Raw genomic sequence first — 14,341 nt, forward strand, 5'->3', positions numbered from 1 at the left:
GTCTTGCTGAGACCAGCACTGAAAGTCATTTATGGCCTGATAAGGAAGAATTCCTGATGTACATCGAGGTTAAACAGGCTGGAGGACGAGTATGACCAAGGCCATCTGCAGTAAAATCTCCCAACATCAAAGGCTGTGAGTGGGCTGCTCTCAGCAGATGAGAGATGCCCTGTCTTCCTAATCATAAACTCCGTGTTGCTGTGGAAGCCATTACACAAACCAAGGTACAGAAGTCTTAACAGGCGTTGTGTTTATGCTTGAAAGTAGTTACCAGACCTTTGGTTTAGCCTGTAGAGGAATGGGATAAAACATTTAAATATTTATTTGTACGTATAAATACAATCTTCAGCATACCCAGCAGGTGGGCACCCTTGGGTTGAAGGTTCATCATTGGCTCTTTGTGTGGGTCTTGCCTGCTCACTGTTCCAGACTGTGGGAAGATTTCCTGCAAGGCCAGATTTTAAACATCTCGTCCTTGAATCTAAACATCCAGTTTCTCTTTCATTCACCCCTGTTTTTATCTTATTACTGAGAAACACTAATTCTCTTATTACTGAGAAATGTAAATCAAATGCTGCTGGTGATTTAAAGCATACTGTGTTTGCAGGCATGATTCATGTAGGAGGAAACCTTTAGCTGGACAGTGCTGCTCCATGAACGATGCAGTTGAGAGCTGGGAGGCAGCCAAGGAAGACTTGTGCCTTCTTACAAAGAGGGGGAGATAGTCAGAAGAGGAATTCATACTTGTAAACAGGGTGTTTAGTGATCCTGTTCTCTTTCTGTGATGGATGTATTACAAGAATAGCTACTTTGAATTGGGGATATATTTTATGAGGCTTTTCTTCTGTCTTGACAACAGCTAGTGATCCTGGGTTTTCTAGATGATTGATCACAAATTGCCAATTAGCTCAAATTAATTAATACAATTGTAAACACTAGTCTGAACAAGTCAGAGATAAACACATATTTTGTGGAGCTCCTAGCTTACCATTAACAATAATCTTACTGACTTTGAATTAATTGGCAGTCAATTAACCCTAGTTAAAACAAGATCACAAACTGAAGTCTAACATTCCTGTTATCTGGAATTATCTATCTAAATTGCACATGTAGAGTCTAATCTTTCTAAAAAAATTGAACTCATTATGACATCAAATCAGGCAGATATAATTTTACAATCACTCTGCAGTGATAGAATGACCATGCCACAAGAAGGAAGGAAAGAATGTCATGTGTTTGACAGCGTCTGTGGGACCAGGCCCAGCCACCTTCCCAAGCCGTTCCTGCTGGTGAGTTGTACCTGCAGGAGGACTGCAGGGGCATGGATTTATAGCTGACAGTTTTCAAGCACATCCTGAGTCCCACTCAAAGCTTTAAATTATTTGCTTGAGAGATTGTAAACCATATTTTTTTCCTATCTTATCTGTAAGCCCAGTCAGATAGCTAGACAATCAAATCCTTAGAAATGTTGCCCTAGCAATGGCCATCACTGCCCTTCCAAATATCACTTTCAATGGGGAGAGTGTAATAACAAATACCAAGCCATGTATTGCAGTAAATCATATCTGTCCTACCATATACTGCCTTTGGCCTGGTTAGTTTATGATTTTGAAAGTTGTAGAAATTTAGACACCATTGAAGTTACACATATGGCCAGCTGAACAGGGAATAAAATGCTTCCCATTAAGCTCCATGTTTTCAAAGCAAGTTGTCTTTTAAAAAATAAGAAAGCGACCTCCTCAGATGCTGGAACAGAACCAAGAAAGCAGTCTTCTTCCTCTCTTTGCTCCCCACTGGCACCACTGTAAATAATATCATTAAAGGGAGGAAAAAAAATCAGCCTGAATAAGAGAGAGAAAAGACTTACGGCTATAAGTAGTACAGAGTAGCGTAGTCAGCAGAAGTGGGGATTAGCTGCAGTGCGAGACTGAGTTGTGCACCTTACACCTCATGAGGGCAATGCAGCAGTGAGAGCAGCTCTGCTGGCACTCTGAGATGGAAGGAGTCTTCCCTACATTGAGTTTTTCATCTGCATGCAGTCAGAGATGCTGTTTCTGCTGGCCAACACCTTGCAGGAGCTGGGAGCCACTGCCCAGGATGCTCTCACTGACACCCTCGTTGCCAGGTCCTGGACAAGCCAGAGCAGCCTCTGGAGGAACACAGACACATCGGGAGCTCTGGACTTGCCTGGCTGAGTGCAGCTACTCAAACATATGGGAAACAAAACATTCCTTTTGCAAATTTGGAACAAATTAGCTGATATTCACCACAGACTATCAACACGTTACACCCGGTCAGTTTTACTTTGCTCTTGTTTATTCCGTATTTTGTACTTTGTCAGTCAGGCTGTCGGCATCACACAGCGAGTGCAAGAGAGGAGTGGTTTATGGCTGTTTTATCTTATTCTTTGCTGTTATTGTGACAGTATGAAGCCAGGCTTCTTGTAGATCAAGCACCACGCTGGGCTCTCCAAGAGCACAGCGCAATTTTTGGTGCACCAGTTTCATTTAAAATATTCCTTTTTCGTGATTATTGACTTAAGATGTGCCAACAGGGGAGAAATAGGAAATGAAACTGATACAGCTCTGAAGCAGGTAGCCGGCATTGCAGGTAAACAGATCAAGAAGAGTAAATGTGTTGCAAATAGTATGTTCAGGGAGGGAAATGGTATAAATTACTTGGGTGTCATTTTGTGTGTTAAAGCTGGCAATGGGAATAAGAGGGTTTGATTTTTAAGTATGAGGTCTGGGCAGGCTTTTCCTCTTGGAAAGTCTATAATTTGCTTTTCTCCCTGCAGGCAAATCACTTTGGTTGTTCATTTAAGTGCAACATATTTATCAAGCCAGAGCCAACCGATGAGCTGCTGTCCCAAATTCCACACAAAATCACTCACGTGCTGGCTGAGCTTTGGGAACAATTAGAAGACTAATTTTGTGTTCTTTTAAATTAACCCTCCACTTGTTTGCTGTCAGGTACTGCACCAAGCATGGAGAATGACCAGTCATCCACCTCACCTGGGCAGAACACCCAGGGGCAGAGTGGGGACAAACCTGACCCCATCTCACAGCCCCCTGCTCCAGCTTCCGTGGAGCAGCCGAGCACCCAGCCCGAATCAGCTGTGTGTGACATCTCGGAGGAGCTGAGCCGGCAGCTGGAGGACATTATTAAAACCTATGGGTCTGCCACGAGCCTGATGGAGAAGGAAAGCACCACTACAGCAACCAGCAGGCCTGAGAAGGGAGAGCCAGGCAGTGTGGAGGATCCAGAGTATGAAGACACAAATGAGGAGAGTGAGAAAGAGAAGCTGGTTCCTGGGGATGCTTCCAGAGCAAAGGAGCCCAGCAGCAGCAAGGAGCAAAAGCTGGAAAAGAAAATCCTGAAAGGACTAGGCAAGTACTTATATATTTACACAGCCCTTCTACAAACGTAACTAAAACTTCCCTAGTCCTTGCTCTTTCCCATGTTAAGTCTCTGCTTTGGATGACAAAGACCTCTAGTTGCCACTGAAAATGGCAACATAACCTTCCTCTAAGTGATAATTATTTTCAGCTATTACCTGACAGACACATTTAGGCTGCGACAGGCATTCATCCTTTTAAAAAGAAAAAAAGGTTAGAACAGTATCACAGAATTCTGATGTCCTATTGGGCCACTCAAACTAGATATGCAAAGCTGCGAGTCTGATGACATACAGCACAAAGCTGCTCCTTAGACAAAGGAAAATTTGGCCTCTCTTTTGTGCCTCAGTAATTTTTTTCTCCCTCTGCTTTCTCGCGTGTGACTTCTCACAAGTCACAACAGCGCTAATGATAATACTATGCCGTGTGGCAAGCTGCAAAACAGATTCACTGTCATGCCCAGGTTATTCTTCATCTAGCACACTCATCTCCACGCTCGGGACTCGTCACAGACTGTATGAAATAAGCCAATAAGCTTCTTTTCTCTAGCACAGTGCTTGGAGAGCACCTTGGCCACAGCAGGGCTCTGTCAGCCGAGCAAGAAGTCTCAGCAAGCGTTTGTAAAGTGTGTCCTTTCTGCTGGGCAGCCACTAGAGAGCAATATAGTTACATCTCAATTTAACGGACAATTTATTTCCCTTCCTGCAGTTGACTCATGCCAATCTTCAAGGCTCTCCTTTGCGTGAGAACCCAAACCCAAACGTAGACTAAGCCTCCAGGAAAATTGCTGCAGGATGTTCTTCCAGATAAGGGACTAAGCATAGAGCAGAGCAGGGATTTTTTTTTTCCCCAAATTCCTTGAATGTCCAGGGGAAGGATTTTCTCAATTTCTAATTGCCTTGGCATTCGTGCAGTTGTTGGTACCTTTCCAAGATCAGTGAAAACACTACCAAAGCACAGTTCTTCAGCAGCACTTGCAACATTTTTCACTCCAGGATCTGATTTTCGCACTCCTCAACTTACTTATACTGGTGCTGTAGAGAGAATTTAGTACGAAATAGTGGATTTTTTTTTTCTACCAGCAGTTCCTCTGGACTGCACTAGACTTGAAGTAGAAAAAGTCCAGGCTAAAGCAGAAAGCAAATTTGCTTTCACAGCCTTGGGAAAGAGGAGTATTTGGAAAAGCACGGCCAAGCCCCTGGCACCACAGCCATCCTTATCTGCAGGGATGCCAGGGACATTTTGTATTTGAAGAACAAGTGGTGTTCAAGTTCCAGCTCATACTCAGGGCTGACATGAATACCAAGAGATACCAGAAGAGAAGCAATATATAAATAGTTACACAGTGATTTATCTATGCACACCCAGAGAGTTATTAGATGGTCTCTGGTATCCACACTCTCTTCACCAAGTCAAGGAATGATTTACACCACTATCACATAGCCCAGACCTGGCTGGCAGTACCCGTTGCTCTGATTGTTTCTATGCACACCATAGTCTCCATACCTAACTTAATCTTCCTTAAGTCTTGAACAGGTTGAGCAGCACAGGAGCTGAGTACACCAGCTTTGATCAGTTTTCACCTGCAAAGAGATCTGGTTTCTGAGCCTCTGGGATCCAGGCCCTTTCCATCCTATTTCAGTCAAATGTGCCATATCTGTGACCCTGTCATGTTGCAAAAACATGAAATGAAAATCAGATTATACAGAACAAAAGCGTTTCACAGACAATGCTTTTGCTAGAAGACAGCACATTGCTGAGGTCTGAAATGGAGGAAAACCAAAGTATGTTTGTTTTTATGGGGAGAGGAAAAACTCAGGAATTCATAGCAAGAATTATTCCCTTCCTTCCAAAACACCTTATTTCTCCCTGAGTTTTTACAGATTCATGCATTAAACAACCAATTTCATAACAGTACATCAGCTACAAACTACTTCTACCATCAAATCTATGCTTTTTTTTTTTTTTTAAGGGAAGGAAGCCACCCTACTGATGCAAACCTTGAACAAGCTGAATACTCCAGAGGAGAAGCTGGACCTGTTATTTAAGAAGTATGCTGAGCTGGTTAGTACAACATTGGTTATTTCTGTGCAAACTGTCTGTACAGGAAGGTATAAAACATATGCCATGCAGCATGTAATAAGTCAAGCTTCATGTAATAGTAGTGTCTGTCCTGTTAAGTGAATCCCAAAATAGTTGTCAGGGATGAATAATGAATTACAAGTGAGAAAGGGAAAAAAAGTAAAAAGTGAGGAAAATAAGCTGGACTTTGGGTTAAAGAGATGGTGAGGCAGAATATTTATACTTAAAGGCAAATCTACCAAACTAACCCACACTGGAGACTAGTGTCTAGGCTCCTGCCTTCACATTCTGCAAGGAATTTTGCATACCTCTGTATGCAGGTATTGCTTTAAATTATGTATTGGTGATTTAATCAGAATGAAAATAATACAGGGCTTAGTATAAAATTTTAGGAAGCAGCAAACCAGCAATCAGAGAACCAAGGCTGATTGTGAGAGAAACCACAACACAGTGAAATGAAGAGTTAAAGCCCCTGCCAACCCTACCTGACTGACTCTATTCTTTCTGCACTGAAGTTGGGTTATTTTCAGATCAAGCATTTTCTTCTAAGTAGTTAAAGGGCTCTATTGCTATAAGCTGTGGAAATCGTACAAATGAAAAGGCTGCAGCATTTTACAGTTTGTGGAGTACTGAAAAATGTGCCAAGCAGAACATTGACTTTATAATTGGTTTTATGCACAGATGTGTCCATGTCTCATCATAATGTGAAGTTCAGATTTTCCTTTTATTTTCCATGCAAAGTTCTCTGATTTCATAAATTTGTTTCAGGCTGTTTATGGTTTAGCTCATGCTTAATGGGACTTCATGCCCACAGAGGAACTGAAATAAGCCTTATTCTTGCTTTATGATGTACTGTCCACTGCATTTAAGCATCACTGGAGCACCATATATAACAGGGACCACACTGCCAGCAATTCATGCAGGAGAAGGATGCTGAAACATAAATTCAGAGCATTCAGCTTTGACATTCTGTGCAATGCCACTGAAATAATTTAATACAACTAAAAGCTTGCTAGAGACAGCCTTACCCTACTCACTTGGCACTGCTGAGGGGTGTAGTGTGATTAATAACTTGTCAGAAGTCTGCTGTAGTAGTTACCACTTTCTCTGCCCCCTCTTGTCCAGCCCTGTCACATACATCTGGTTACTTTTTGGTTTTGCTGAGCTGTTTTCCAGTCAGATCAGCTCCCTGGTATGGTGAACCATGTGGTGACACAAGCACTTGTTGCAGCATGGCTTGAGGGGAGGTGCAGCAGTGTGCCAGGCTGAGCACAGTATGGAGTGACAGGTTCACCAGAAAATGGAAGGCATGAGGGAAGAGCATGGGCTGGTGTGAAGGAAGCCATGCCTGTAGGGACAAGGAAGCAAGGCAGTGTAGCACAAGCTGTGCCACGCGACTCACCATCAGTGAACACTATTCACTAATACCGGTGTAGGCAGAGTGTTTTGGGTTACTAAAGCAAACTGTGCTTTACTTCAGCCTTTGCCTGCAAACAGCTGTTGCAGAATTGCTTGTGAAGAGTTTATTTTCAAAGACCCTGAGGGTCTTGCAAGTGCTGGGTGCAAGAACTATAGACAAATAAATGCAAAAGTTGTCATTGTCTGCAGTAGGGTCAAGATAAAGCTTTTTTCCTAAGCTGAAAGTTTATCTTTCTAGGTCAACCTTCCAAAATCAGAATTCTGTCTATTTGTAGTTAAATTTAGCTAATGTTTTATTAATTATTCTTAAAAAGTTATTATTGGCAGCATTTTTGTTATTCGTATTTACCAGTTAATTCTCTTCTTCAGTGAAAAAGCTACATCATCTCTTAGATATTCCTGAGAACTCTGAAATACAAGTTTCTAGTGCAAGTTGTTTTTATGGAAAAAAAGGAGGAAAAAAAATGCTTGGAAGACTTCTCGTATCACAATTAAGACCTGTTTTATTCTAAGCCCCCTATCTCAAACACAGCTTGAGTGGATCATCTAAAATTTGGATAAATCATTATCCTCTCAGTATAGGCTGTGCATGCAAAATGTGAAGCGAAAAGAACCTTTCTTTTTGGTTTTTAAAAGGGAAGGGGAAGGGGCCAAAATCAAGCTTATAAAGGAAAACAAATCTCAGCCTTAATTACAGAGAGGCTATTTTTTAAAAAAATTACCTACAACACTAGAAAAATTATTTCAGCTAGTGCAGCTTTATAGATGCAAAGGCCCCTATTCTAATCCACAGGGGTAAAAACACATAATAACACATGCTGAAAGCTGGGCATAAACTGGGAATATACTCCAAGCTGGTGACTGCATTATTTTGTAGTATGCCTAGCTGTGATTTGACTGATAATGTACAGAGATCTGTACTGTAAGCATAAATCACAGAACATCTGCAGAAAACAGATCCTTGAGGCTATGGTCTAGTGATTAGGGAGATGTTGTTGGGAGGAAGGTTGGGCTTGATGATCCTGCAGGTCCTTTCCAACCATGGTGATTCTATGAGTCTATGGTTGGGCAGAGAAAGTGTAAATTCTGATGCCTGTTGACTCTTGTTTCAACTGCACATTGTTCCCCCGTACTCACAGACTTTCTCAGTCATACTATGGTTAACAATTAATACTACTGGTACCATACTATTAGATAATGCAATCTTAATTGCAACTGCTCTTATTTAGATTTACACATTGCAGCTCATGTGCTGCTGTTTTTCGACCAGAAAACATTTGGATTTCAGAAATATTTGCAATGTATGCACACCAGAAATACAGTGAGGAGGGCTGCTATGTGTTGGAAGAGAGACTAAATCTTTAGAAGTTTCAGAGGTGAAATGCTTCTTTGACTTGACTCTTATGGTGTTAATTTATAGTGTAGGAAATCTTTTCAAAACAGCCAGTAATAGGCACATGTTGGAAGAAATTACCAGTCTGTGCCAGGACTGCTATTAGCAATTCTATTGCTGCCTCTCATCCCCCTTCCAAATACAGCCTTCTCCCCACCAGCCCTCTAGGGAAGGCAGAAACTGTGACCTGCTGAGGAACAGCAGGTTCCAAAATAAATGTCAGGGATTGTCCACGTTCTCCTCAGTAACTACATAGAGCCAAAGAGCCCAAAAGAGATTTAATTCACTGTAACACACCCCCATTGATGATGGGACCTCCAGAAACACAGCTGAGGTATAGTCCCACGTGCACCCATGAGCAAGAGAAACCAGGCAAGAGTAGTTGCCCACACATTGCTTTGGGAAACTTCCCTGAAGACCATGCTCCTCCATCAGCAGCAAATCCCCCACACAGGTGGCATCTCTGGTCTCCAACACCTCTTTTGATGTTTTTTTTTTTTCCCAGCAGGTTCCTGGATATCTAGGAAGCTGCTTCTTTTTCAGGAAGCTGCAAAGTGGAATGAGCAACTATTGCGTTATCTCATGATCTGGAGAAATCTCACCACATAAAGCACTACCAATTGCTCCAGTTCCTAAATTGAAACAAAAATTTTCAAATTCAGACCAAAGAAGGAAGAGTTGAAATGGTGTGACAAGAGTTTTAAAAATCATGTTCACCCACCCACATTACAGTGCACTTAGGGCTATTGCAGAGAGCAGGCTTGGGACTCCCTCCCTGTTGCTCACTCGTCTCCTATTCATACATACAACAGATCTCCTAAGAGGTTAAGAAAGTGTGGAGACTTTCCCAAAACCAGAAGAACTCAGTTTCTTTTCTTCCCTGCCCCTCTTTGTTTCATTTTAATCCCTGTTCCCCATCCAGCTTGAAGAACATCGTGCTGAGCAGAAGAAGCTCAAGTACTTGCAGAAGAGGCAGGCCCAGATCACCAAGGAGAAGGACCAGCTGCAGAGTGAGCACAGCCGGGCCATCCTTGCCCGCAGCAAGCTCGAAAGCCTGTGCCGGGAGCTCCAGAGGCACAACAAAAATCTCAAGGTGAGTGGTGGCCTTATCAAGGTATCCAGCAGTGAGGGGAAGAAGCCTTTCCGTCTTGCTCTAGTACCAAATCAAAAAGACATTTGTATCTGCACAGGCGAGGTCCCTGGGGTCACAGATGCGAATGCATGTGTGTGGACAGAGCAGTAAGAACACCAGCTTTGCTCCAGGGGACTCACAGAAGGATGGCAAATGTGTTCATGTCATTTGAGCACTTGGGCATTTTCAAGTGAGCGTCGTTTCACATCAGGACATTTGCCTCAAGATACCAAACCTCAAGACGGGAAGAATGCCAACACTGTTTGTGGAAGTCATTTGCAATACAAGAAGCAATTCAAAAAGGAAATTTTCAGGAGTGTCAAAAGGCTGGGATCCATATGCCATGTTTGCCTATTGCTTGGTGCATCATGCCATTTAAATATGAAATTTATAATATGATTATGCTGCTTAAAAAATTTGAGGTTCGAGTATTTCTGCTGTGATCTTCCTTTTTTTCCTGAGTACATGTTAGTGATGGTGGTGGTATTATTATACAAAAAGCCTCTGCTTTGATCTATTCAAAGTCCTTCTTTATGGGGATATAGTTATGTATAGAATTACACATATGAATTGTCAGTAGCAAGAATTTCACCTCAGATAACCTCTATTAACTGTAACAGATTTCCATTCATTTCCACCAGCTCAAGATCGAGCCTTCAGGGTCTAGCTCTGACTTCCATTGTATGCTGGTAAGAATATAGCTCAGAGTGGCCACATATACACTCAAAATATGCACTAGGAGAAGGGCAAAAGCAGTTTAACAGTTAGGAAAACTAGAAGCAAATCTCTGTGTGCTCAGTTACAGTAATGTAAAACTGGTAGTGCCAATTAAATTTGTGCCTGTCATTTGTACCAGACCTGAGCTATACCTTGATATAAATCCACACTGATTTATCAGACCATCTTTGGGCAAAATCTTTCAACAGAAATACAAGCTAGTTTTAAAGTCATTGAGAAGTACAGTGTACAGAGCTTTGCATAGACTTTACTGAGGTTTCTAAAACAAATTCTATCAGTGGAACGAATCAATGGAAACTAGGGTATAGATAAAAACTAATTATATTTGGAAAACGTATTTGGAACAGGTTTTGTTGAACTCCTCACGCAATTTCCCAGCTACCATATGCTTATTAATCTCACTCCTAGAGAGCACATTTTTTTCCTTTCTCTTTGCTTATAAATACTTCACTACACATTTCATCTTTACATTTAGGGAAGTCTCTTTCCAGCATCTTTCCACTTGTTGGACTGTTTTACTTCGGGACTAGGTCCCCTAAGTAAACCTTTTCAATCAATTTCAGACTCAGTTCTGATTTTTATCCTGTACCTATGCCAGGTGAGTCAGGAAATGTACCTGACCTGATTTTGTAGTAGGAAGAAGTGTTCAAATTTTGACCCCTTCTTTCTAAGAATTTGGAGACCTTTTAAGAAACCCAGAATACTAACTTTCCTCTGGTTCCTGTGCTTTCAGTGTGAAAAACCCCAACATTAAACAAGACAGTAAGATAAAATACACTTGCAGAATGAGTGAGGATTAAATTAATAAACAAAGGCATTCAATACCTTTATCTGGTTTTATTCCGCTAAGAATTTTAACATCATTCTTAGAATATTTGCCTTTAAGCTTTAGCTCCTGGAGATCTGTGAATCTCCAGAATCTCATCATATGTTTATTTAAATTTTCTTTCAGTTACGACGGTACTGAGAGGGCCCAAAATGGGAGAATCCATCAAATGTTATTTTTAAATTCTCCTGCTTAAGTAATTTTTATTTCGGTTTTGGCAAGACAGAGAAGCTGATTCATATTCTTTTAGCACTTGGGATTAGCACTTCTTATTCTGTTCCAAAGCGTGGAAAATAAAAACTGTAGGAGATGGTGTCATTTCAATAGCAAAGGAGAAACTTAGCCTGTCCAGATGATGAACTTCCTCTGACTTGCCATGTGGTACATTATATGCACATCACGTCATGTAAATGTCATCTTCACTCATTTGGTGTGTGGAACTCCCATTAAGTGGAGATTGAAGCAGCCAAGTGGTGATGAATATGCAATGCGGAGCTGTGCTGAAAATCCACAGGGCAGAGCAGAGAAGAAAAATTTCTGGTTAGCATTGGATACAGGCCTCGAAATCTGACTTACAGTCCAGCTCTTCGGATTATTTCCTTGCAGTTACACTTCACAGCAGAAAACAGACGTTTAATTCTCCCTCCAAGAAAAGTGGAATAAATTTTCATTAAATAGCAGAGTGCATTCCCACTGCAATAGAGAGCAGCTCTGCTAAGACCAACAGCAACTAATTTCCCTCCATGGTGTTCACATTCTGCCAATTATCTGACAGTTTGGTGGATACTTAGCATCTTGCAGTGACATGAACGTTGCAGGTCCCTTGTCCTTCCTGCTACCAGGCATTAAGCAATGACTTTCATACAAATGTCACAACAGTTAACAGCTTCAATTAAGGGCTCATTATGGGCTCAGCTCCAAACTGGCTCAGACTGTGGTGCCTGGGAATGAAGAGAATGGTCCACAGAAAATGAGGAGTCTGTGCTCATATGATATCATATCATCTTGGCTGATATGACTTCAGCAGACCAACAGTCTTCCTTAGTTGCCTCAGGGAGGCGTGAGGATCAGAGACAATCCTGTACTTCTATTTGCAAATTATCTTACATTCTTGTGCTAAATCCCAAACTGCAAAATAGCCTTGTCTTAATTTTACAAGTTTTTATTCAATGCATTCTTAAATTTTTGGCAGTAAAACGCGAGTGTTTGCCAGTGTTGCGGTAGGACACAAGAATGTATTTTTGATAAGGTAGATACGCAGCAAAAGATTAAGACAGGGCAGAGGAAAGGGAACAACTGTTTATGGCTGGACTTCAGTCTTCCACAACTAAAAATCTAAAAATAATTTACAATGCTTTATTTTCCTCACTAAAACTGAACACTTGATTCAAAACTACTGAAAGAATAAGCATGGAGTCAGGTGACTGACAAGGCCAAACATGGTTGGCATGTTAAGAATTTCGCCATGATGATGTTGAGAAGTTACCATCTCAAACACCCTCTGCTCTGCTCCCTACAAACAAGCAAGTCAGAAACTCTGGACTCCACACAGCTACTTCAACGCCTACAGCAGTAACACAAAACAGAAGTCAGTCTTCAAACCTCCAGCTGGGGGAAAACTTCAGGATATTACTTTACACTATGGAGTCTTGAAATAAGAAGGACTAAGGATGCTGTTGGGAAAAGAGTGCATATTCTCTGGTTATTGGAACATGTATAAGAGTTGGAGCTGGGCCTTGTGATAATAAAACCCGGGTGACACCAGTGATTTGGGGTTTACCGGACTGTTTCTGCCCAGGTGAGGTGGGTGAAGGGGAGCTGGCCCCACAGCACAAGAGAAGAGCTGGGAGGGACACAGATCTCTGCTGGTGGCAGCATAGGCATCCAGCCCCCTCCCTGTCTCCAACGCCGATGCAGCTTCAGACATAGGCTTTTTCAGCTGGTAAAGGCTTGGGTTTAAAGCAGACACCTCCAAAGACCCATCACTATTCCCATCATATTATCAGTGGCACCTAGAAGCCTTTGAGATTGAAATTGCACTACCTTAGGGACTGGGCACCATCCTATCATCAGCTGGGCACTGGCAGCATCACAGACAGCTCCACAGCCCAGCAGAGCACTGAGGCACAGAGGGGTTATTCCTTGGTGCAGGGACCTCAAGGACTTAACAAATCACTGCTATTTTATGAGGGACTCTAAGGAGCTCTCTGGGACACACCCCAGCCCTCCCCAAGCAAATATCCTCTCAAATATCTTTTTCTCTGAAGCAGAAGAGGTCAAGAGAAATACTGTGCCCTGCAGCTAAAAGCTTCCTGGCTCAGGGTCTCTAACTATCAATCTTTGGGTTGTCTCTGTGATCTGTAAAATTATTCTACCTGAGAAGAGAGGATGAGCAGGAAATAAGATCCTCTGAGTAACACATGCATGGCTGGTTTTTGTTTACATTTGCATGATTGCTACTCTCAGGATGTCTCATTTCACCTTGTAACAGAACTGTTTAATGTGGCATATGCACAATCCACCCATCTTTTGTGTTATATTCAGAGGGATTTATTACTCCAGAGCTTTAGATCACAGCAGTGATGTGCTATAACACCATTGGTCCACTGAAACAATGAAATATTTTTGAGGAAGTATGTTTTTAAGCCATAGAAATAGGACTCCAGACATGCAAGTTGAATTTCTCACTCTGTCTTTGAATTCTTGAAGTGAAGGCATCTGATCACTCTTCCCCTTGCTCAGGGCTGCACCTATACAGTGGAGAACTAAGAGGCATGAACAATTTTTATTAGAGGTAAAATGGAGTTCTGACTTGACCAAAAATGTCTAGAAACTCAAGTTAACCTTGGCAAAATTTTGAACAAAAGAGACAACATTGTTTGTAAATTTCCCTTTTCAAAAGAAAATTAAATGTTTCATTTGGGGAATGACAAAGCAGTGGATTTAAAATGCATTCTAAATAGCATTTTTAACTATATTTTGGAACAGCATTTCTGTTTCAATATTGTACTAGAAAGAATTAAGCAAGAAGTAACTACAAAAGAGAACACAGCTCAATTTTTGGTCAAGCAAAATGTTTCAGTCTAACTGAAAATCACTCTCACCAATTAAAAGAAATGAACCAGAGAGCTTCTCTTTCACCTTGCTGCAAATTTTTCATGTGTCTAATTTTTAACTCCAGTACTGAACCAGGACCATCCCCACCCCCCTCGGTCATTTGCCCAGCTCCATATGAAAGTTTTTCCTCCTTTTAAGAGTGAAAGTTCTTCTGAGGTCTTGCTTGGTTTTACTCTGTTTGTGGGTACCCACACATGCGTGTTCTTGTGTAAACTGCAGGGCACAGCAGAGCGTCG

At 41.7% G+C, this 14,341-nt stretch overlaps 1 protein-coding gene across 1 annotated transcript in view; it reads left to right on the top strand.

Moving 5' to 3' along the window:
- The first annotated feature begins 2,986 nt into the window (after positions 1–2,986).
- The window catches only part of TXLNB (taxilin beta), a 27,984-nt gene continuing 16,629 nt past the window's right edge, over positions 2,987–14,341 (top strand). The window contains exons 1-3 of the mRNA XM_008939999.1: positions 2,987–3,389; positions 5,371–5,462; positions 9,215–9,385. Coding sequence (XP_008938247.1) covers positions 2,987–3,389; positions 5,371–5,462; positions 9,215–9,385 — 666 coding nt within the window. The remainder of the gene's footprint in view (positions 3,390–5,370; positions 5,463–9,214; positions 9,386–14,341) is intronic.

The sequence above is a fragment of the Merops nubicus genome, unplaced genomic scaffold (genome assembly GCF_000691845.1).
Source record: "Merops nubicus isolate BGI_N331 unplaced genomic scaffold, ASM69184v1 scaffold10055, whole genome shotgun sequence".
NCBI lineage: Eukaryota > Metazoa > Chordata > Aves > Coraciiformes > Meropidae > Merops > Merops nubicus.